The 22,973-nt window shown below is 34.4% G+C and overlaps 1 protein-coding gene across 1 annotated transcript; it reads left to right on the top strand.

The window, feature by feature from the left end:
* Window positions 1–779: 779 nt before the first annotated feature.
* Window positions 780–12,964, top strand: LOC110864550 (heat shock cognate 70 kDa protein). The gene is made up of 4 exons (XM_022113656.2): window positions 780–885; window positions 1,013–1,049; window positions 10,847–11,108; window positions 11,210–12,964. The coding sequence occupies exons 3-4, from the start codon at window positions 10,874–10,876 to the stop codon at window positions 12,853–12,855; spliced, it is 1,881 nt and encodes a 626-aa protein (XP_021969348.1). The 5' UTR covers window positions 780–885; window positions 1,013–1,049; window positions 10,847–10,873; the 3' UTR covers window positions 12,856–12,964.
* The last annotated feature ends 10,009 nt before the right edge of the window (window positions 12,965–22,973 follow it).

The following is a 22,973-nucleotide window of genomic DNA, read 5'->3' on the forward strand; positions in this document are numbered from 1 at the left end:
TACGGTCCATAAGAGGTGCCCAACAACAGCAGAATCATAGTTGTCATTCCCAACTGCGTTCCAAGCCACCTGGTCACGACAATGCCACCATTTCATCTCCTTGTGACACCTATGAAGCCACTAATCAGCTTCTAATCATCTAGGATTACACTTGGCATGAATTTGGAGCTTCTTGATTAGTATAAATAGGTGCTCATGAGTTCATTGCTAACTCACACCTTCAATTCACTCTAAATCTGTTCTTGGGAGTATTCCTGAAGTTTGGGAGCAGCTCTCAATCCTTCTTAGGAGTCCTTGAGTCTAGTAAGTACTTCTCCTTTGCTCAATTTCAATTAATTAGTTAAACTTCAACTGAAAGTTAAACAGTTTGACTTTCAATTCTGACCATTATGGTCAAGTCAAATTTCAATCCGAACTTTCATACGTGATCGTAATAATGTTGGAATGATTCCTCTATAATCATACCCTCCGATAATCACGTTAAGTAAGTGAAATGACGGGTCAAGCATGCTTAATTTAAAAGTCAAAATGCAACGGTATATGTAAATTGCATAAATGAACTCTTAAGCTTATAACTCACTAGTTTACTAACAATTCTTAACATGGAATTAAGTAAACATGAACACAAGTCTTTTAGATAAATACAAAATTGATATATTCTACTAGAATGGAACAAAATAACAAATATTGACACGCAATGACGATGTACCATATGCTTTTGGTAACTTCAATGAAGTTGTATAAGAAAGCATCCAAAGTCTTTGAAATAAATAATTGATGAAACTTCTTGTTTGGTACGTAATGTTATTCTCTCTATATATATGGAAGGATGTAAATAGTTGGATTCATATGCTGTCCTCTTGCTTTGATTTTCATTCATAACAGGTGAGATGTTGAGTACAATACTTTTTTATTTAGTTGAGTAACTTCCAGTTCCAATTACATAGATCTTTAGTTCTTTGGTTATTCCATGCCTGAATCAATCCTTTCCGTTAACCTATTCGCTTTGCAGGAGATGCAAGACTAACGGATCAATCGTTAAAAATTTGGTCAGTCTTCTGTACAAAGAAAATTATGTTAGAATTTATTTCACTATAAAAGAAGTCATCTTGTGTGTGTTTTAAATTAAGCTTCTAACAGATTTTCAGTTTAGTCCTCTTAACACTTCAATATCCATAAGTGAAACCTATATACCAAAACCTCTACTACAGAAAATTAGTTATCACGTTCAAGACATTAAACAATATGTTAACTAGAAGCTTGCAAACCTAATTATTAGGGCCGTTCTTATTAAGGGACATTTTATTTTTTTTGTCCGCTTTGTGACCGATTTGTTCTTGAAAAAAAAAATTCATATCCTCATTCTGATCAAAATTTAAGCCGTTTGGAGCACAATTTCGAGGTAAGTTTTATATCAATTGACTCGTATCCTCATTCTGATCAAAAGCCTCAAAACATTAGTTTAAAATTCACGTTAAGTTTTTATATTGGACGTTGAGTAAGAATATTTTTTCAAAGGTGGACTGCCAGTGATGATATTTTAGGGTAAGATTATTATTGGCCAATAGAGCGGGAAACAACTGAACTTTCAGCAAACTGTTTATCAACCGTTCGTCGGGAAGTCCGTTTGTGTTCGTTTAATAAATGAACGAACACGAAGAAAAAAAATTTGTTCATTCTGTTAAATAAACGGACATGAACAGGGGCTGCGTTCGTTCGTTTATATTCGTTATATAACTTTCAGTAACATGTTCGTTTGTATTCGTTCGTGTTCGTTTGTGTTTAGGGTTTTTTAATTTTTATATATATATTTATGGTATATTTTATTACTCAACGTAGATAGAGGATCCTGTACATTAATCCAGAAGTGTGAGATGTGTATTATAACACTATATAACACCATATAAATACTGTATAACACTATGTAACACCATATAGCACCATATAATACTATGTAACACTATATAACACTATATAACAAATATAACACTATATTTTGTCTGATAGCATGTGTATGATAGATGTATAGTGTTATATTTGTTATATAGTGTTATATAGTGTTACATAGTGTTATATGGTGTTATATGGTGTTACGTAGTGTTATACGGTGTTTATATGGTGTTATATAGTGTTATATATAGGGTTATAATACACTTCTCATACTTAACGTACACGATCCCTACCCACTTAACGTATATATATTGATATTCATTTATTTTTATTTATGTTATGTATTACTTTATTACCCAAGATCCCACACAAATAAACAAATGAAATTACAAACACTAAGCATTTGTTTATTCTGCATTAGCACTATTCCAAATTTCCGATCCCGCTCCCTTCACCATTGACCTAGCGCCACTACCTCCTTCATCGTACATCCGCCAATCGCCATCGTTTAAGATCAAGCTTTCTGAGACACTATTTTGTGTTACTTTTATATTTCAGAATTATGTAAAGTTTATGTTAAGTACTTAACTATGTTTAGATAATTAGGTTGGTACAATGGCGGACCCAAGATTTTTTTCATGAGAGTGCGGAATATTTTTAAAGATTTTAGGCCATTATGTATATGAAAAAAAAAAATCGGTTCATATCGGGTCGGTTCGGGTCATGTAAAACAAAAGAATATCAAGCTAAAATTTATATAATCATCAAAAATACGTCAAACGTTGTTACAAACATATTTAAAATGTCGCCCTATGAGTTTTTAGTTTTTAAAATCTATACAAACATAATTTAGAGCTACTTTTCTAAACAAGTCTTTCTCTATATAATATATACAACTAGTTTTTAACACTAAACACTTAAACAATCATCACCAGACTTTATAATTTTTAACTTTAAAATCAAGCCCTAGTTTTAATTGTTGATTCATTGTAACTAACCATTTAAACACACTAAATTTTAACTAAAACAACAAAATCAACCAACTAAAGTTTCAAAAAACAACAAGACAACTAAAATTTTAAAATTTTTTAACAATTTTATTTCTCCAAAAAATCCAAATAAAACAAGAAAACAAAATAATGGAATCATACCTGGAAAGATTGATGAAGATGCTGTTTTTGTGAGTTTGGTGGCCATAATTTACTATTCTCCAGCGGAATCCGAAGTTGGTGCTGCTGCCTGATGAAGTCATGTTGTGCGTTGTTGTTGGTGTCGTGGGCCTGGGATCACAAAAAAAGAGCGGGGCGACATAAGGGGAAAGGGTGGTGAGTTAGGTTACGGAGTGTTTATTAGGCTTAAAGTTAAGAGAAAGTTAATTGGGTTAAGTAGAAAGTTAATTAGGTTGTATTTAAAAAAAAATTCAAGGGGTGCGATGGTGATTTTCCAAGGGGTGTGGTCAAGATTTTACTGGGAATTTAGCACTTAATTTTTCTTCAAGGGGTGCGCCCGCCCACCTTGGGCATAAGTTGGGTACGCGTGGATTCGAATCCTGGATCGATTCCTTTACCGTTGAATGCGTACGAACACTAAGTTGTGCGGAATTCAATCGCGTGTGTGGATCAAACACAAATATGTAATTATAAACTGTTTTCTATTGATATATTGACAATACAAAACCACCAAATCAAATGAACAGAGTTTCCTCACTCTAGTCTCTAAAAGTTATCAAATGACAAGACCCTACACTCCTATTTCTAGGCAGACTCCATCCGGATCAAACATGCCAGCGGATGGCCTCCATCCGGACGGATGGACGATTGAACCTTTAAAGCAATCCGCATGAACATGATGCATCCGTCCGAATGGATCTGATGTCCATCCGTTCGGATGGGCTTCAACACATATCAACTTTATGTTTAGCTCAGTTCAGCACTGATCTTGTATCATCTGACTAAGCTACGGTACGTGATTGACGGAAGTGATAGACATTGTGCACTCACAGACTCCCCCTTTTGCAGTCAATCTCGTAGCTTTTTGTCTCTCTCTGAATCTTCCAGAAATGTTGACATTTTCAGTAACATAGACTCTCCCTTCACTCTAACAGACTCCCCTTGGATCTGTTCCAGCTTCAGCTGCTTCCCCTTTCGATTAACTCGAACTTCAGGCTCCACCTTGCTTTAAGCTTCCGTGCTTTTAAGGATCGACACCTGGTATCTCCACAAGCTCCTCCAGGATAGTTAGTTCCCTGGTTCTTTGAATGCAAGCTCCCCCTTGCTTTGAGCTCGTCTTCAGGCTCCCCCTTAGCCTCAGCTATCAGGATCGTAATCTGGCTTTTCTATCTTAAAAAACTCAAACTATTTGTGAGATATTTAACAATTAAAGATCAGTAATCATCGAAAATCTAGCTCTAAACATTTAATCATGGAGAGCATTTCAAATATGTGATTGCATAGGACATCGTTTTTTCACAAAAAAATTGTGATCTGGCTCCAATTTAACAATTTTAAAACTATTTAAGATTTCCCAAGAACGATTGCCTGGCCCTTAAACACATATATTCAGAATCAGTAAGTAATCTGGCTCTAAGTATAGATGTAACAATATATAATTTTCCAGAATTTCCTGACTCTTCTCCCTCTATCAAACAACTTCAAGTATTTGACAATGTAAAATCAAGATCGAAACCTGACTCTAAGTATCAAAATATGACGGTTAAGACATCCAAAACTTTTATCAAATAATCATCCAAGTCCAAATTAATGACCTTGGAGATTTTACAAACTATTTTTTAAAATTTTTTTCAAGTAAAACTTCAAGTTTCAAATTAATGAACTTGTTTATTTTCAGAAACATGTTCAGCATACTCAAATTTTGAAACTCAGCTATCAGACATCGGTTACCGAAAATAAAATAGAAACATTTTTTTTAAGTTTTTCAAAGTTTATGCTAAAACACTTCAAAAACCTTCTTGTGATTTTTCTATTTTTTCTGAAACATAAAGCAGTAAAGAAATATTTACAGACAATATTTTTGTTTGAGTTTGTGTTAGAGGATCATATCAGTTTATGATAAATTACTAGTACCATTGAGCTATAAACACTTTAAGTTCTAAACGATTCACTTAGATTGTCAGTATACTAATCTATTTAAATTCTCACATAAATTTTAATTGTTCCGAGATAGGAGATTAGTGTTTTAAGTACTTTACTTATTCGCGTGCCCCCCCCCCCCCTCAGAATATACTCCTGTATCAAGTATCCCTAGATTCAGTCTTACACGTGAATATACTATACTGATATTTGTACTCTGGGTTAGTGCGAGACCTTGAGAGCTCAGGTACGAACTACCGTTCAGTCAAAGAGATGAAGGCTTGACTTGAGGTGTGTCCCACTTAGGGATCTTCTTTACAACTGCAGTTGAATTACATCTTTCGATATTTTACAATTTTTATGTAGAGAGAAAGCTTTTAAAGCGCATAAAGTATTATACGAGGTCTAGGCCATTACTGACGCAAAATCAGAAGAAGACCTGGTATAATACCCCATATATCAAACAGTATAAAGACCTAGTATCTTAGAATCAGGCAACCTCTCAAACGAGATTTCGGGGTTACCCATGTATCTGAGAGATGTTTCCCATGAGATAAGCAAGTATATTGAAATTTAGGTTTATATTTCGAAATCAATCTACTAAATGTGTAAAAACCTACTGGCATATCATCAATGAGACCGTTTATCACTTTTAACTTTCCATTTCTTTAGCGTGCTGTGATTGTCTACTGACATTTCCTCTTTTTACACAAAAACTCTTTTTCATTTTCTATTGTTTTTGGCTTTTTTTTTTCAAATTTTCAAATGTTTTTTATTTTCAAAGTTTTTACTCCCCCTAAAATTCAAAACATTTAAGAAAATTTGACAACCCGATGTAGATAGCCTTGTCTCGCCATCCGTTTTCTGCTTCACATGCTCTGTTTTTTAGAAAGTACCCCCATGATTTACAACACATTGATTTTTAACAATGTTAAAACCATGTTCAATTGTGAAATAATCATGTTTGTTCAGCCGTGAGGGTTTCGGCATCTTCAATCAACAGTTTTTTTTCAAATTTTTGATTTTTAACAAATTTTGAAAACAAAACATATTTTTTCAGTTTTTAATTTTTGACAAAATAAAAACATACTTTTGGATTTTAAATTTTTCAATTTTTTAGGGTTTTTGATTTATGGTTTATTTATGTACAGAAACAAAGAAACTCTCTGTTTCAGTTGCAGGGATCAGCCTCCTCTCGTGCCAGGTTGCTCCTCTCCTTGATTTGACATTCTATTGTCTTCAGGAGCACCTGCACATACAATTAACTCAATTATTTAAACAAAGCAACCCAAGCCTGCTTTGACTCGGGTAACTGAACATGTATCTTTCCAGGTAAAACTGGATAATTTCTTTCATTTTTCTCAAAAAACATTTTCATTCATAGAAGTCGTTTGTTTTTTTGCCACCCAAATTTGACCTTTTGAAACCTTCCTTTGATACAATCTTGAATCAATTTTTCGTTTCCAGATTTGTTTTGGTTCAGACTTGAATATTTTTAGTTTCAAAGTTTGTTTTGGCTTTGAAAAATCAACCTTTTGTTTCCAAATCTGTTTAGACTCAACTCTGGGTGTCTTTGATTTCGGTTTCCAAGTTTTTTGTGATTTAAACTTGGTTGACTTCTGTTTAACAACCTCAGTTTGCTGTCTCTTTTGTTCAACAACAACAGGTTTGGACACTTGTGCCCAATATGTCCAATTTGATCACATTTAAAGCATGTTCTCTTTGAAACATCTTTAACCTGCTGTTGTTGTTTCTTCTGAGCATAGAACTCTTCATTAGACTGTCATCTAAATTGGAGTTCTTTCTCTTCATCAGAACTTGTTCCATGAAAAAAATTCGTCTTTTTCTGAAGATTTGGCTTTTCAAATCGTTTGTTTTTGTTTTGATGACTTTTATAACCCAACCCATCCTTCATGTTCCTCTTTTTGTAACTAGGTTTGTTATAGAAAGACTTCTTGCTCTTCCTAGCAAATTTTGAAATTTCATACTTTTCAATTTCTACAAATTTTTCATCTTTTTTAGTAAAAGCTCTGCACGTTTCCATGCATTTCTTGCACTATTCAACAGTTTTATTTAATACTTCAGAAGATTCAGGTTTAGTTAATACCTCGATAGTTGGCACTTCGGCTTCTTTTGCCTTCTGCTTCTGATCTTCTACCTTCTCCTGCTGTTCTTCAGCAACAGCTTCACCAGAATCAGCTTCACCAGAATCAGCTTCACCAACCAACTTCTCATCAACTTTCTCCTATTTTTCTTTACCAGTTTCTTCTTCCTTTACCTCTTCTTCTATCTCTTCACCTTCACCATCTTCTTTACCTGCTGTTTCTTTCAACTCATCCACCATCTTCTCAACACTCTTCTTCATTTTTTATTCATCTCTTTGACTCAAACTTGCTGTCATTACACCCCTGATTAGCTTATCTAGCTTCTTGAGATAATCTTTATCTACAACTTTCTTTGAATAATATTTGCCAGACAAAGGAATGACGGCAAGTACATCATCATACACCACCTTGGATTTATCAACAATCGGATCTCCTTTTCGATTGATATAACATTTTCTTTTCTTGTCCCATCTTCTGCAGCTTCTAGCTTCTTTGTCCTCTTTTTGCATTTCTTATATTCTGCAATCTACAAAATGACTTTCTCCGTATGTTTTCTCTTGCAATATTTCTTCTTTCGTTCTCTCTTTCACCTCAGCAACCAACGCTCTTTTTTCATCCTTTATGTATTTCTCCAGTTAAACCCTTCGTCATCATGAAATGTCTTGGGTTTATCATCATTAACCGTCACTAAAGCTTGTGTTTTATCTTTTGATGAACCTTCAGTGATTTGTTTTAGATTTGCTCTAGACGTATGCTCACTGTTTTTATGATAAATGGCCTTTTTGTAATAATCATCATGAAATGGATTGCTATGATCAGCTACTTCCCGGTTCACACATTCTCTTTTAAAATGACCCTTCTGTTTACAATGGAAACATGTGACTTTCGACTTGTCAAAACCTAGCTTTGTGTTTAGCAAACCTCCATGATCTTGTCTGCCAGTTATCTCCATAAAACACTGAGCTCTTCTAATGTCGCTTGCTAAACACCATCTAATATCAATGAGTTCCATCTCCTCCGGGTCTATTTGGTCATAATCTTCTTTTGTTAGTTCGGGATTTCCGATTCTCCCTGCTACCAGACTCTCATATGACTCCAGAATTGATGCGAAGAAACTTATTTGTTGTTTAGCAGCATTGATACTCAATGTAGGAGAATTTTTCAACTTCAAAGAAATGTTGCAATGAATCTCTTCGGGTCCTTCTGTATTTGATGTCGTTGAGGAGGAATGATAACCTGGATTATAACTTGATGAACTACCTTTCTTTGAATCCTTTGACTTTTCGATGGTAAAAGCTGTACCAGGTTTTGGTGACTGATTGGTTGAAGGTAAGCTTCCTTTGTAGTAAAGACCCACATTTTGCTGATAGGTAGAACTGCTCATTTTGTTCTGTTTTTGCAATTCGAGCTCATGACTTTCAATCTTTTCTATCAATGTATCCAAAGTAATCTCATCAAACAATACATCATTTTTCAATACGAAGACAAATGTTTGCCAATGATCTGAACGTGGTAAGGCCTCGATAACTTTGTCAATAGTTTCTTCTCGAGTTTTTGTTATCCCAAACCTATCAAGTTCATCTTTCAAATGACAAAATCTCTCAATCATTTGTCTCACTGTTTCACGTTTGATACTATCAAACAAATCAAATTCCTTTTTAAGCAATGAAATTTTGTTCTTTTTAATTTGCTTTCCTTCCTCAGCTTTTACTCTCAATGAGTTCCATAAAAGTTTTCATGTTTTATATTGTCATTTGTAGCTTTTGAAATACTTTTTGGTGTAACAGTTGTTGTTTCGGATGACTCGGAAGTATATGCTTTGTAAAATGTGTTATGGAATTCTTCGGCCATGATTTCCTGCAAACACACAATCAAACACTTGATTAAATTTGAAAATTAATAACAAACACTTTAGGTTCGTACGAAGCTATGATACCGGGTTCATACAAAGCTTATAAACTCTGGGTTCATACTAAACTAGAATTTGAAATATCACTATTTTTTAGTGGGTTCCTATGAAGCTAGACGTGTGGCTTCGTACGAAGCTAGAATCTGAAAAATCACAATTTTTGAATGAGTTCATACGAAGCTGGACGTGTGGCTTCGTACGAAGCTATGCTGCGAAGAAACAAGTTTCGTTTTTCATAGTTTTTCACTGATTTGAGTATGAATTTGTTTGAATTTTGATCTGAAACTTTGAAGGATTGTTCAAAAACCTTTTTCACACTACATATAAAAAATTTAGCCAATTTTAACGATGGAAACTATGTAGATCTGAGTTTTAAGTTTAAAAAATAAAGTGTAGAAGATGAGTAGAAGAAAATGTGAGTAGAAAATGACGATTTGAGCTCTTAATCTGATGAAGAAGCTTGAATCTTCGTGTCTTCAATCCGTGCAAACAATCACCCGCTCTGATACCGCTTGTGGATTCGAATCCTGGATCGATTCCTTTACCGTTGAATGCGTACGAACACGTAAGTTGTGCGGAATCCAATCACGTGTGTGGATCAAACACAAATATGTAAGTATAAACTGATTTCTATTGATATTGTGACAATAAAAAACCACGAAATCAAATGAACAGAGCTTCCCTACTCTAGTCTCCAAAAGTTATCAAATGACAAGACCCTACACTCCTATTTATAGGCAGACTCCATCCGGATCAAACATGCCAGCGGATGGCCTCCATCCGGACGGATGGACCTCCATCTGGACGGATGGACCTCCATCCGGACGGATGGACTGAACCTTTAAAGCAATCCGGATGAACATGATGCATCCGTCCGAATGGACCTGATGTCCATCCGTTCGGATGGGCTTCAACACATATCAACTTTATGTTTAGCTCAGTTCAGCACCGGTCTTGTATCATCTGATTTAGCTACGGTATGTGATTGACGGAAGTGATAGACGAAGTGGATCCACTTAGTGTCTTTGATGCTAATCATATTCGAAATTTAATATAGATGACATTTGTGTTTGTTTATGTTCATGAACACCTATTGGTCTTCGTTTGTGTTCATGTGTGTTCATGAACGCCCGTTTGTGTTTGTGTGCGTTCATGAACGTTCGTTTGTGTAGTTTCTGTAGGGTACCTAAATAACAAACGAACAAAAACGAACACGTACGTTCATTTCCTTAATGAATGACGACGAACATAAAATCTTGTTTGGTAAGCGTTCATGAACTATTCGTGAACAGATGTATATCCTTAACAAATGAACACGACCAAGGACTTGTTCATGTTATTTTGGTTCGTTTGCAGCCCTATTGGCCAACCGCCTAAAGGTAAGATTATTAAAATCCAGTTTCCATAAAAATTAATACGATCCTATAAGTTTGCCTTTTGTTGCAAGAGCAAGAATGCGTAATTGAGAAAAACGGTTGCGACAATCTTTTTAATCGCAAATCGGTTGCATTTTGTGACCCGATTGTGACTGAAAATGCGGATCTCATCTTGTGACCGTTTTTAATTTGCCACAGATAATTGCGACCGTGTGGACAGTTACTTAAACTGACAAGTGAGTTAATTTTGTGTGTTTGTCAGATCAGAGCTCTCTAGCAAAATGATAATATGATCTTTATGACAAAAATAAAGATGTTCCTACTGAAGCTTAATATTGCAAAAACGCTTTTTCATTCTTATCACTGAATGTGTACTCTAAACCTTATATATAGTTTACTGTAAAGTAACATAAATAATATGGCAGAAGGTATAATAATGTAGATATTAAAACTAATAACTTACTCGTCTTGTCATAGGTTTCATTCACTTCCAATTGAAAGATCATGGAAGAAAAAGTAGAACCTGAGAGTAAAAGAGGTGTTGCACCGGCTATTGGTATTGACCTTGGAACAACATATTCTTGTGTTGGATATTGGCAACATGGGCAAGTCGAAATTATACCCAATGATCTTGGTAATAGAATTACCCCATCATGTGTGGCTTTCACCAGTACTGAGCGTCTAATAGGCGAAGGTGCCAAGAACCAGGTCTCTATGAATCCTACCTGCACCATCTTTGGTAGGTTATATGATCATATGTCTTGCTTTAAGCCATTTGAACTAATCAGCAAAAAAGGTTTTACCACCAATAGTAATTACTTCATATTCTTGGATATTTAGATGCTAAACGGTTGATTGGTAAGAGATTCAGTGATGCAACAGTGCAGAAAGACATGAAGTTGTGGCCTTTTAAGCTCATAGAAGGGACAAGTAACACCCCCAAGATTGTGGTTACATACAAGGGTGAACAAAAGGAATTCTCTGCTGAAGAAATTTCATCCATGGTTCTTGCAAAAATGAAAGAAAGTGCTGAAGCATTCCTTGGTAAGACTATAGAAGATGCAGTGATCACAGTACCAGCTTATTTTAATGATTCACAACGCCAAGCGACAAAGGATGCAGGTTATGTTGCTGGACTTAATGTTTTGCAAATAATTAACGAGCCTACAGCAGCTGCAATTGCATATGGACTAGACATGACGCGTGATATATCCTGTGTAACGAATGTGCTTATTTTCGATTTGGGTGGTGGTACGTTTGATGTCTCACTCGTAGCTATTGACCAGAATGGCAAGATAGAAGTGAAGGCTGTAGCAGGGGACACTCATTTGGGTGGTCAAGACTTTGATAATGAAATGGTGGACCATTTCATCAAGGAATTTGATCGAAAGCATAAGAGTGACATTAAATTGAATACAAAAGCAGTGGGAAGACTAAGGGTAGCTTGTGAAAAAGCAAAGCGGGAACTTTCTTCAACTACCCAAACTACCATCGAACTTGATGGTTTGCATCAGGGTATTGACTTTTCTACAAGAATTACGCGTGCAAAGTTTGAAAATCTAAATGCAGACTTGTTTAATAAGTGCATAGAAACAGTAGAGAGTTGTTTGAGTGATGCAAAGATGGATAAAAGAGTTGTAGATGAGGTAGTTCTTGTTGGTGGGTCAACTAGAATACCCAAGGTACAAGAATTGCTACAAGATTTCTTTAATGGGAAAGAGCTTTCTAAGAGGATCCATGCTGATGAGGCTGTTGCATACGGTGCATCAATTCTTGCCGCAAAGTTACATGGAAACATGAGCGAAAGAGTTAAGAACTTGGTGTTTTTGGATGTCACTCCTTTGTCACTTGGTGTGGAGGTGTTTGGTGAAGCTATGTCGGTTTTGATTCCAAGAAACACTCCAATACCAACTAAGAAGGAGCGCATTTATTTTACGTGTGAGGACAACCAAAGTGCCGCAAAAATTGTGGTATACCAGGGTGAGAGAGCTCAGACTAGATACAATCATTGGTTGGGGACATTTAGTGTTGCTGTCCCACGTGCACCAAAGGGTCATTCAAAAGTAAACGTCGTCTTCCAAATTGATGCAAATGGCATTTTGAGTTGCTCGGGCGAGGAACTAACCACTGGTTTGAAAAAGAAAATGATAGTCACTAATGACAAGGGAAGACTTTCGGACAAAGAGATTGATAAGATGCTAAAAGATGCTGAAAAGTATAGACTTGAGGACCAAGAGTACAAGAAGAATGTTTCTGCTCGAAATGCATTAGAGGAATACATTTATGACGTGGAAAACAAAATAAAGACCATACATAAAACTTCCAAGAAAAAAATCCGTACCAAAGATAAGAAAAAGATTGATAAAGCGATAGCGAATGCAAGTCAATGTCTTAATACTCGTCCGCTTGCAAATGCAAACGAGTATGAGAAGATGCTTAATGAACTGGAAACATTGTGTGTATCTATTATTTCTCAAATTGTTTGATCAAGATTTATTGGTGCTGCTGATGAGTTTTAGTGTGGTGGCTGAACTCTTAACTATAAACTTTGTGCTAGTTGTGGATTATTAATTTAATCGCATACATTTTCTTTTACTTTGAGCTCTTAAGTTTTAAATGTTCTATAGTTTATTATAGCCAACTTAATAACATAAAACTATTTTATTTTTCATAACCGGCCGGGTTCCATTTACGTATCTGGGGCACATCGATCATAAGGGTTTTGCACTACTAAAAACTGGATTATTTTCGAAGACGGATCTCATCGGATTTAGTCGGAAATGCAGGTTTTCATCAACGTTCTGATAAAATTATTTCACAGGCAAAATACTCGTAGGAAATATTTTATGATGATTTTTCGACGCCTTAACCGACAAGAACGCTACAAGACAATTTGATTGTAAATTTTAGACTTTGATTTTGACAAACCTTTTGTCTTTTTTTTTTATTTATTTTTAGTTTGTGACACCTTTCCTGCAAAGTATATCTTTTATGGTTAACAATATTAATTTTTGAGGTCAGAAGAAGAAAAAAGAAATTGGGGCGATTTCTTCATATTTATTGAACAACCTGATTGATTCCTTCAAAGTCAGAGGTTAGTTTTGTTGTTTGTTGAATTCTTGCTTGTTAGTTCTAATTTTATTATGCGACCAACCTCACCCAAAATTGTTGCTTGTTAGTTTTAGTTTTATTATGTGACCAACCTCACCCGATTTGAACTATCAAAGTAACCCGAAATTTTTTATGTACACTACTATGAGATTGGAGCATAATAAAACAGTAACTCCAATGTAATGAATTTCTGAATCAGCCCCTATTTAACCCCTTTCTGACATTCACCCAAATCTGAGTCTATTTCTTATTTGCATCTGACCACATCTTGACAATTTCCTTTGATCACTTCTACACCCAAAACTAAAAATTTTTAAGCCCCAATGTGCCTTTTTTTTAACGACAAATATGGATCACTCACGGATCATTGGAGTATCTTCGTGCCCCCAACGGAACCGCTCGATCATATCCGTTTTCACTAGGCAATAATGCCTATACGCCAATTCAGGAGGAAACCCAATAAATTTGGGCAAAAACCCCCTTGTGAGAATCGAATCCAAGACCTATTGGTTCTAAAGTCTTATCCCACTACCAAGATGACACTAGGCTATAAAGCCATGGCCCACAATGTGCCTTTTGACTCATGTTTCAAATGTTGCATTTGTCATGGAATGCTCTACTAACTTTCATTTTATTGGAAGATCTAGAACACTTCCATCTTCATGTGTTAGGACATATATGCCCAAGTAACATTGTTTGACAACACTTATTATAAAGTGTGATTGATTCAAAGAGTTATCAACTAAAAATAAGGATATCAAATAAGTTAAATATTTTTTGAAACAAAGTGATGATAGAAGAACAAATTATTTATTAAATAGAGTATATTACACTTTGTGTCCTTTATGTGTATGAAACATGACCTTTATAAAAAAATAATTACAGAAATCATGTTATAACACACTACTAGAAAAGTGTCTTCTTTGTGACAGCCAAATTTGTAGCAAATTTGTAGATAATTGGTCTTACTTACAGATTTGCTACAAAAAATTTCGTGCAAAATATGCTTGTCGAAAATCAGGTTACCTACAAAATTATGACAAAATTTCTCGCAAATTTTCGACAAAAATCTATCATCACAAGCGTTGCCACAAAATACCTACAAACCGTTTTTTTATGTTTTTCCTACAATTCTTCGACAGTTATGCCTATTTTTGTATTTTATTTTATGATATTTTACTTTTAAAATTAATAAAATTAATAAGAAAAATTATCCATAATTACGAATAATTATTTTTATTTTGCGACAAAATTCCTACAAAATTATAAAACTTGCTCTTAACAGTTTGCTATAAATTTCCTACAAATAAAAAATATATTTTTATGATAATAATAATAATATTTTTTATTAATAATGAAAATATTAATGTTATTATATGTTTTTTTAATTTTGACAAAATACCGACAAATAAATTCTAATTTTTCCTACAAATTTGCAACAAATAATTTGTTATTTTTCTTACAAATTTCTGATAAATAGATTTTAAATTTTCCTACAAATTTCCAACAAATAAATTCTAATTTTTCCTACAAATTCCGATAAATATTTTTCTTTAAGTATATATTTTCCTACAACTTTTTGACAATACATTAATTTTTGGTTTCCTACGAATTTCCGACAAATAACAAAAAAATATAAAAAATAAATAAAAATCAGTTTTTTTCAGCTAAAAATGCAGAAAAATATCTAATACAATCTTGTTTACAAATTAACCACACATACAATAACATAAAATCAAGTTATTACATATTACAAAAGTAACAATTTTTAACATATTGATCTAAATAGTACACAAAAACTACCTTTAAGTACCCGGACAATCTAATTTTCTCGTAACGCCTTTCAATTGTTTTTGCATTCGTTGCTCCCCTTAATCACTTTCAACCCGCTCACATAGCTTTCTTTCTTCACATTTGGTTTTCCAAATCTTGTCAATGCCTCCGAAGAAACGCTTCCTATGATTATGAATAATTCCACAGATGGTCTATGTATCTGTCCATCAACAATACCAAACCTCATTTCTACTTAGTTCCAAATTATATATGGTAACATGACATTATTGAATTGGGTAAAAGAGGAGATACCAAAGCGTTATTTACAGCACGCAAGCTCTGTGATTTGAGGAAAGTATTGAGAAGCATACATCTGCAAAACAAGGCATCAGTTAAGGTGCAAAAGCCAAAATGATTCAAGAAAATATTATGAAGGGTGGGTCACCTGAAGTTCAGAGTGATCACTGGCATTGCCTTGTATGGCAAGATGGTCAATGGAAGAATCAATAACCCTATTCCAAGGTCTCATTGTAAGAATCCCTGCAAATATTGCATACAGATCCTGTTGGAAGTTGCATTGATTCGCTTCACGTATGGCATCAGTTTGTCATGGTGATCCAATATAAAAAGTCGATTTGCTTTTAGTGCCTGTAATGCAAATTTTAAAAATATTTCAAGTTTACAACTATAAATACTTATTTCGTGCTCGTTAGATTAACCAAATAATTTTTAAGAATGATACCTCACCCAGTTCTAGACCATCCAGATGTTCCTCTATGTGAGGTGCTCTTATTGAACTATTTTGGTTACCATAGACATTGGCATCCAGCTTGCTAATTGGCAGAAAAACCTTCAAAATTTATGAATAAAAATTTGTCAATTGAAACAATAATCAGTTAATCTTAATCTCCTATTTTGCGGAAGTGTAACTCCACACGTATAGCTTACTTTCAAAAGCCAATAGAAACCGGGTTTGACTTCAGCCAACATTTCTCTTGCAAATCAAAATATCCAAGCATTTCTACAACGCAAAAATGAAGCATATTTTATTTGTGAAAGTGGTGCTAGTTTGCTACAGATTTTAGACAAATTTAACGTATTATTTAAAAATTTTCTATTTTTCTATAATTGAATAATAAGAAATAAGTTAACTTATTTTTTGTAGGAAATCCGTAGCAACTAGTGTCAATTTGCTACCAATTTCTGACAAATATAATACTTTATTTTTAAAAATTATTTATATGTCTAAAATTGATAAATAACAAATAAATTAACTTTTTTTTTGTCGAAAATCTGTAGCAAGTGGTGTCTGTTTGATACAACTTTAGACAAATTGAGAAATTTTATTTTTTAAATTATTTATTTTGTTGTGGGTACAAATAATACAAAATTTTAATTTATTTTGTCAGAATTTTGTCGAAAAGCTAATTAATGTTGTGACAAAATTGCTACAATTGGTAGTTGTGTGACAATTTTGTCGGAAAATTGAAGAAAAGTTTTGGGTTTTTTTTTTGTTTTTCTTTTTTTTTTTGTGAGAAAATTGTTGAAAAATTGTGTCAAAATTTGAGTTGTGAGAAATTTGTGGAAAACTTTTTTAGGAAAATATGTAGTTTTCTAGTAGTGACACTTTATGTCTTTTTAACCTAACTGAGTTAATTAAGTTAAAGCCATGTAAGGACAATATTATCCTTTCACGTACCATAAAGGACACAATATAATATACTCAGCTACTTATCATTAATTAATTAAATTCATTTTTGTCTTTTAGTTAATTAAATATATAAAACTAAAGGTTTAATTATTATTCTATATATAAATTAGCAACTTTTTTGTGCATTAGGAGTTTTAACCCAAGCTTGTGGAGTTTTTCAGAAAAAAGAAACTTTGATCTTTCACTTTCAACCTAAAAGTTTTATCTTTTACATTTTAACCCATTTGAAATTTTTACTTTTAACTCAAAGTTTATCATCTTTTGTAATTTAACATAACACTTTATTATTTACAACTTTGGTCCCCCATACTTTTTATCTTTCGCAAGTTTTTCGTTTTATATTTCATTCTAAATTTTACGAGTTAACATGTCGTAGCGTGCATGTGAGGTTCAACGTTTTTTGCTCTATTTTTTCATATTTGAAAGACCCGTCGCAACGCGTCCATTTTTTCCCTTTTAAAAAGTTCGCCGCAACGAGCGCGTCCTAGATCGACTAAGTTATTATTTTCTACGTTTTACGTTTCTGGTTAATTTCATCGCATAAACACATTGTAACGGGTGTGTGTGGTTCAACGATTTTAGTCTGCTTTTCGTTTAGTGTAATTTTTACCATTTTATCTATTTTTTTACGATGTTGAGAGTCGATGTGGTTGTGGCATTGGTGATACTTGGCATGGTTTTACGAACGTTTTTAACCTATTAAATTTTTTACTAATATTTTGTTTCGTTTTACTCCTATACTTCCTTTACTAAAAAACTAATTTTTACGTGCATATTTTATGTACGAGTATGTATAAATATAATTTGTTCTACACCCCGACGTAAAATTTTTTTATAGACGATTCAGGTCAAATATAATACATTTTCATTTAAAGAAACCATTTTTACGTGCATATTTTTATGTACGTTTTCATATAAATTCAAGTTGTTCTACGTTTGGACGTAAACTTTTTTGGGAAGTGATTAGTAAAGTTTGTTTCGAACCGAGTGAAGTCAAATTATGGTTTCTTTTTCTCCCCTTTTTTCGAAAGCTCTAATTTTTCCCTTTGGATTACATGTGCACATTTTCCTTCATACCCGTTACGTTTTCTATGTATGAGTTGGGTCACCTATAATACGTTATGATTGTTCGATATGAATTTGATTTACTTTACATTTGATCCAATCACAATGCTTATGCAGGTTACATTGAGTGCAGCTGGTATACGTCGAAATGTGTGTTTTCATATGGTTAATGCATCATACAACATTTGGACTAATCCATTCAATGTTTACGATGTACCCGCGTGGGCTCTTAACCCTAGTTTATTATTAATTCATAAATATTCAAACCTTTAGTTTTATGTATTTAATATTAAATGAAAGACAAATAAATTTGTTAATTATTGATAACTAAGTGAGTATATTACACTTTGTGTCATTTATGGTATGTGAAAGGACAATATTAACGTTACCTAGATTTAACCCAACAACGATAGTTAACTCAGTTAAGTTAAAAGAACATAAAGTGTTGTATAACATGGTGTTTTTGGACATAATTTGTAATAATTTTTTTTAAAGGTCATGTTTCATAATTTGCGTAATACATAAAGGAAGTGTAATTTACTCTATAAAATAATTTGTGTAAGTTATTATCTATTCATACTTTTTAAGTCCCTGAGAGTCCAAATTTTTAACGACGTAAGAATTCTTCTGTTAACTGTTGTCAAATAACAATATTGCCCCTATAGTTAGAAATTATAAACTAATATAAATCATACACACTCCACCAATCTAACCTCAATTCCATATCTTCATCTTCGTAGAACATCTTCGTATAACATCTTTGGTCAACATACAACACCACTAGATCTGCCACCACAACTGTACCACCCACCACCGCTGCGCCTTCCACCGTTCTCCCCATTCTGACAGAGCTTCGCCTTGGAATGCAAAAGTTACAAATGAACACATCCTACCTCCTATTTATAGACATGAGGAGAAGGCTTGGGATGAATGACCTGGTCCGTGCGGATGAGCTTCATTCGTGCGAATAAACTCATCCGTACGGATCACCATAGAAATACACAAAACAAAATCTAACATAAATCAAACAACACGACACAAAAACGTAGGCAGCAGACATTATGCACCAACAGACTCCCCCTTGGATGTTGCCGCAGTCTTGTTCGGTCTTAAAAAATCTTTCAACAATCTTCGGTCTTTATCTTCCAAAGAAGTACTTCCTAACACTTTGATGTTTAAGCTCAAAGTACGACATTAGAGTTTGATCTGTTGCAGGAGCCCACTTCATATACTTGTACCTTGAAACGTAAGCCTTCTTCATTCTTTCAAAAATCCTTTCTTTATTCTTCACATCTTTCAAAAACTCTTTTTCTTTCCAAGTCTCTTCACTTCGACTCCTACATTCTCCCTGAGTATATATCATAGGTATAGCATGTTAGGGTATCTGATCAGAGCAGGCTCGAGCGGAAGCGGAACAAACACACACACACTAGCAGAAAATAAAGAACACAAGAATTTACGTGGTTTGGTCAAGGTGACCTACGTCCACGGGTTGCAACTAGGGTTGTGATTTTATTTCTGAGGTGATACCAATTACAATGGTCCTATCAACTATTTATAATACCCAAATTAGGGTTTACAACTTGTTAACCAAGAAAATGTAAAATAGGAAACCGGATATCAGGCTTAACAAAAATAGCGCATATGGTATCTGTTCCATAGTTAGCGCATCTGCTCCATCCATAATAGAGCATCTGTTAGAGCATCTAACATTACAGTATCTATTAGAGCATCTGGCACCAGATTAGAGCATCTATCATCTAGAGCATATGCAGATGCTCTATTCTGTTCCTACATTCCTGCAAAGCCTTCATATCTAACATAGCAAACCTTGATCACCTGCTGGTATTACATTGCTTGCACCATGTCTTCGACTGCATAGTATATCTTGTTGTAGAATAACATCTCAATATCTTTCTATAACATGTTAACAATCCACATTGGATCGAGAATTCTTATCGTTCTCCAATTGCCATTGTTGCACAGAACAATCACCGCTTCACCGGTTTGCTTGTAGTAATGCCACCATCTAAAATCTTCATGAAAATGTTGCTCCATTCTCTTCAGTGTCATATTCTTCATCACTTTTGGTCTTTTGTAAATCAACGACACTTTAGGCTTTTTCGTTTCAGGATCTATCTCACTCTTTGAAACTACTCTCTTCGGCTGTTGTGGTTTCCAAGTAGGAAAATCATGTCTAGCTTCATATCTTATAAATCTCCACATCTTCTGATCATACTACTTCATTTGGTAATTTATCAGCTTCGTTCTGCATAATTCATGAACATCCCACCACAGCAGACTCTTTATATCAACCAAGTATTTGAAATACTGAACCCCGTATTCTCTCTTAATAGCAAAAAACGTTCAACTCCAGAATCCAACCCTAGCTGATTATGTCTCCTAGAGAAATGTCTTGATTCCTTGTAAAGAATGCGAAAGGTCTTCTCAATTTTCGTTCAGCTGGCATAAACTTGAACCATTTCTTTCTTACATCTTTGATTTCTTCTTGATTTAACGTTGGCGATTCACCATCTTTGATTCTCTCCTCTATCTTCCTCAAAACTATATCATCAGCTTCATGTGCAAACATTTCCGAGAATGTAGGAAAATCATCGGTATCTTGAATAGAATGACAAGCTGGCTCTTCGTCAGAATCATCTTCAACTATCATTTCACCATAATCTTTCGCATTTGGAATAGAAGTGAATTCATATTCATCTGGCTTGTCTATCTCTATATTCACCAGCTCTTCTTCAAATTCAAATTCAAATGTCTCTTCATCAACTCCACACATTTTTGCTATTTCTTCCTTTGTGTAGTTGTGAACAAACTCTCCTTCCTCAACATCATGACATAAGTAAATAATCTTTTGACTTGCAGGAACATATGTGATAGGCACAACATCTGTGAAGATATTTGAAGTATCATCATCAAAGTCTTCATCATCCTGCTCCCCTACCACTAAACACTTCTTGATTCACGTCATCTTGAAGATGTTCATTTTCTGTGTGAGTTTTCGATGCTTCCGTCTCAGTAACATTCTTTTCGGTAACAGTAATCCCTGCACCCCCTTTATCATCATCATTTCCATCATCTTTATTGTGACATCCGTGCCTTTTCAATCATCATACAATCCCGAACAATTTTGTATTCAATGAAACCTTGTGTTTTATTTCCGGTATTATATATATTTATATGTGACATTTGCACATTTTTAGTCCTTGTACAATTTCAAACTCTCTAAAGCTTTTCTGGAAGTAATTCGTAAACTGTTACTTAAACGTAATTAGTTTAACGCGACGTACACTCCGGAACAAGGATATAAGCTACACATATCCTAAATACCCTTTACATAACTTAGAAACAAGTTTTGAAGGGTTAGGAATGGCAAAAACTTGCTTATTCAAGTCTAAGGACTATTTGCGACAAACTGTGAAAGTCTGCTAATTTTCGTATTCTTGAATACGGACCACATTTACACATCGAAAAAAATTTGTAATCAATAGAATCTTGTATTTTATTGATAAGAATGCAAAAATATCAATCGTTGCGAAATTTCAGTCATTTTCGTGTTCGTTATAGCGTTTGACGTAATTATTCGAAAAACGTAACTGTACAACCAAACGAACCGACATCCAAGACATTTTCGGGCAAAATCCAAGTTACATATGTCTTAACCCCGTTATATAGCCTAAATATTAGGTTAAAAGGTGTTAAAAGTGACAAAACGCGACGAAAGAAGTCTATGGGCCAAATCTGCCAAATTTCAAAAGTTAGTTTGAGGGAATGGCAAAAAGGGGGAGAAAGATTCACTTAGAAAGTTGCAGCCTGATTCAACCAAAACAAAAGGTGCAGTAAAAGCCAGAGTCTGCTCAACCAAAAACTTCTGTTAAAGCTTTAGAGGCTGGAAAAGAAAAAGAGATTGATGAGACCCTTTACAAGAAATGTGAAGAGATAGCTTTGGAAAAACAGAAGAAGCAAGATACAAAGGAAAGCAAAGCTTCCAGATTTTTCAAGCAAGAACAGGCAGAGCAAAGGAAAAAGGAAGATATTGGTACTTCAAAAAGAAGAAAGTCTACTAGAAAAGTCAGATCACCAATTGCCATCCCTCTTAAAACCATTGCTACTCCTACAAAAACTGTATCCTCTGCTAAACCTAAAGCCAAACCCTCTCCACAACAACCACCACAAAAGAAGAAAAAGATAGCTTCAATACCATCATCACCAATTCACCCAACAGATGCTGATACAACAAATATATCAGCAGATGTTAGCCAAACAGCTGCTAAGACACCAGTTGTTTCAGCAGATGTTAGCCAATCCCCTGCCATGATAATTTTCACTACACTACCAACAACCCAACCACCTCCTACACCACAAAAATTTCCTACACAACCACCTTCACCACCAAAATGTTCTCCATCACCACAAATCAATTCCACATACAAGAGAAAAACTTATGTTGTGTTAGAAGATGATGAGGAGATTAAATCACCAATCCCCTTATCATCTACCCCCATTCAAACCATTCCACCCTTATCACTTCCACCCAAAAGACCCACTTCATCCCTTCCAATTGCTACACTACTATCAGTCATTTCCCTGGCAGCTCAATATCCTCTGGAGGTGCTCGCTGTTAAAGGTGAAATTGAATCATTCTTCACAACAGAGGATCCATCAAAAAGATCCTTCCTATCTCTTTATGGCTATAGGCAGCCTAAGAACTTAGATGACTATATGAAATTAAAAGCAAGACAAGCTGAGCTTATAGCAAAAGAGGATAGCAAAGGGATGGATGACAGGAAATATCAGGGCCAATTATCACATGAGCTGAGCAAAGTCAGAAAACTTGAAAACTTTGGTAAGGACCCGAGCAAATCCATGTCTAAAAGGCCAATCAATGCTGAGCTTGACAAGGAATTAAGGGATGACTATGTTGAA

This window comes from Helianthus annuus, chromosome 1, assembly GCF_002127325.2.
Source record: "Helianthus annuus cultivar XRQ/B chromosome 1, HanXRQr2.0-SUNRISE, whole genome shotgun sequence".
Classification (NCBI taxonomy): Eukaryota; Viridiplantae; Streptophyta; class Magnoliopsida; order Asterales; family Asteraceae; genus Helianthus; species Helianthus annuus.

Coding starts and splice junctions, on each gene's coding strand:
- LOC110864550 (XM_022113656.2), top strand. CDS start 10,874: ATGGAAGAAAAAGTAGAACCTGAGAGTAAAAGAGGTGTTGCACCGGCT. Junction 11,109..11,209: donor TCCTACCTGCACCATCTTTG/GTAGGTTATATG, acceptor TTGGATATTTAG/ATGCTAAACGGTTGATTGGT.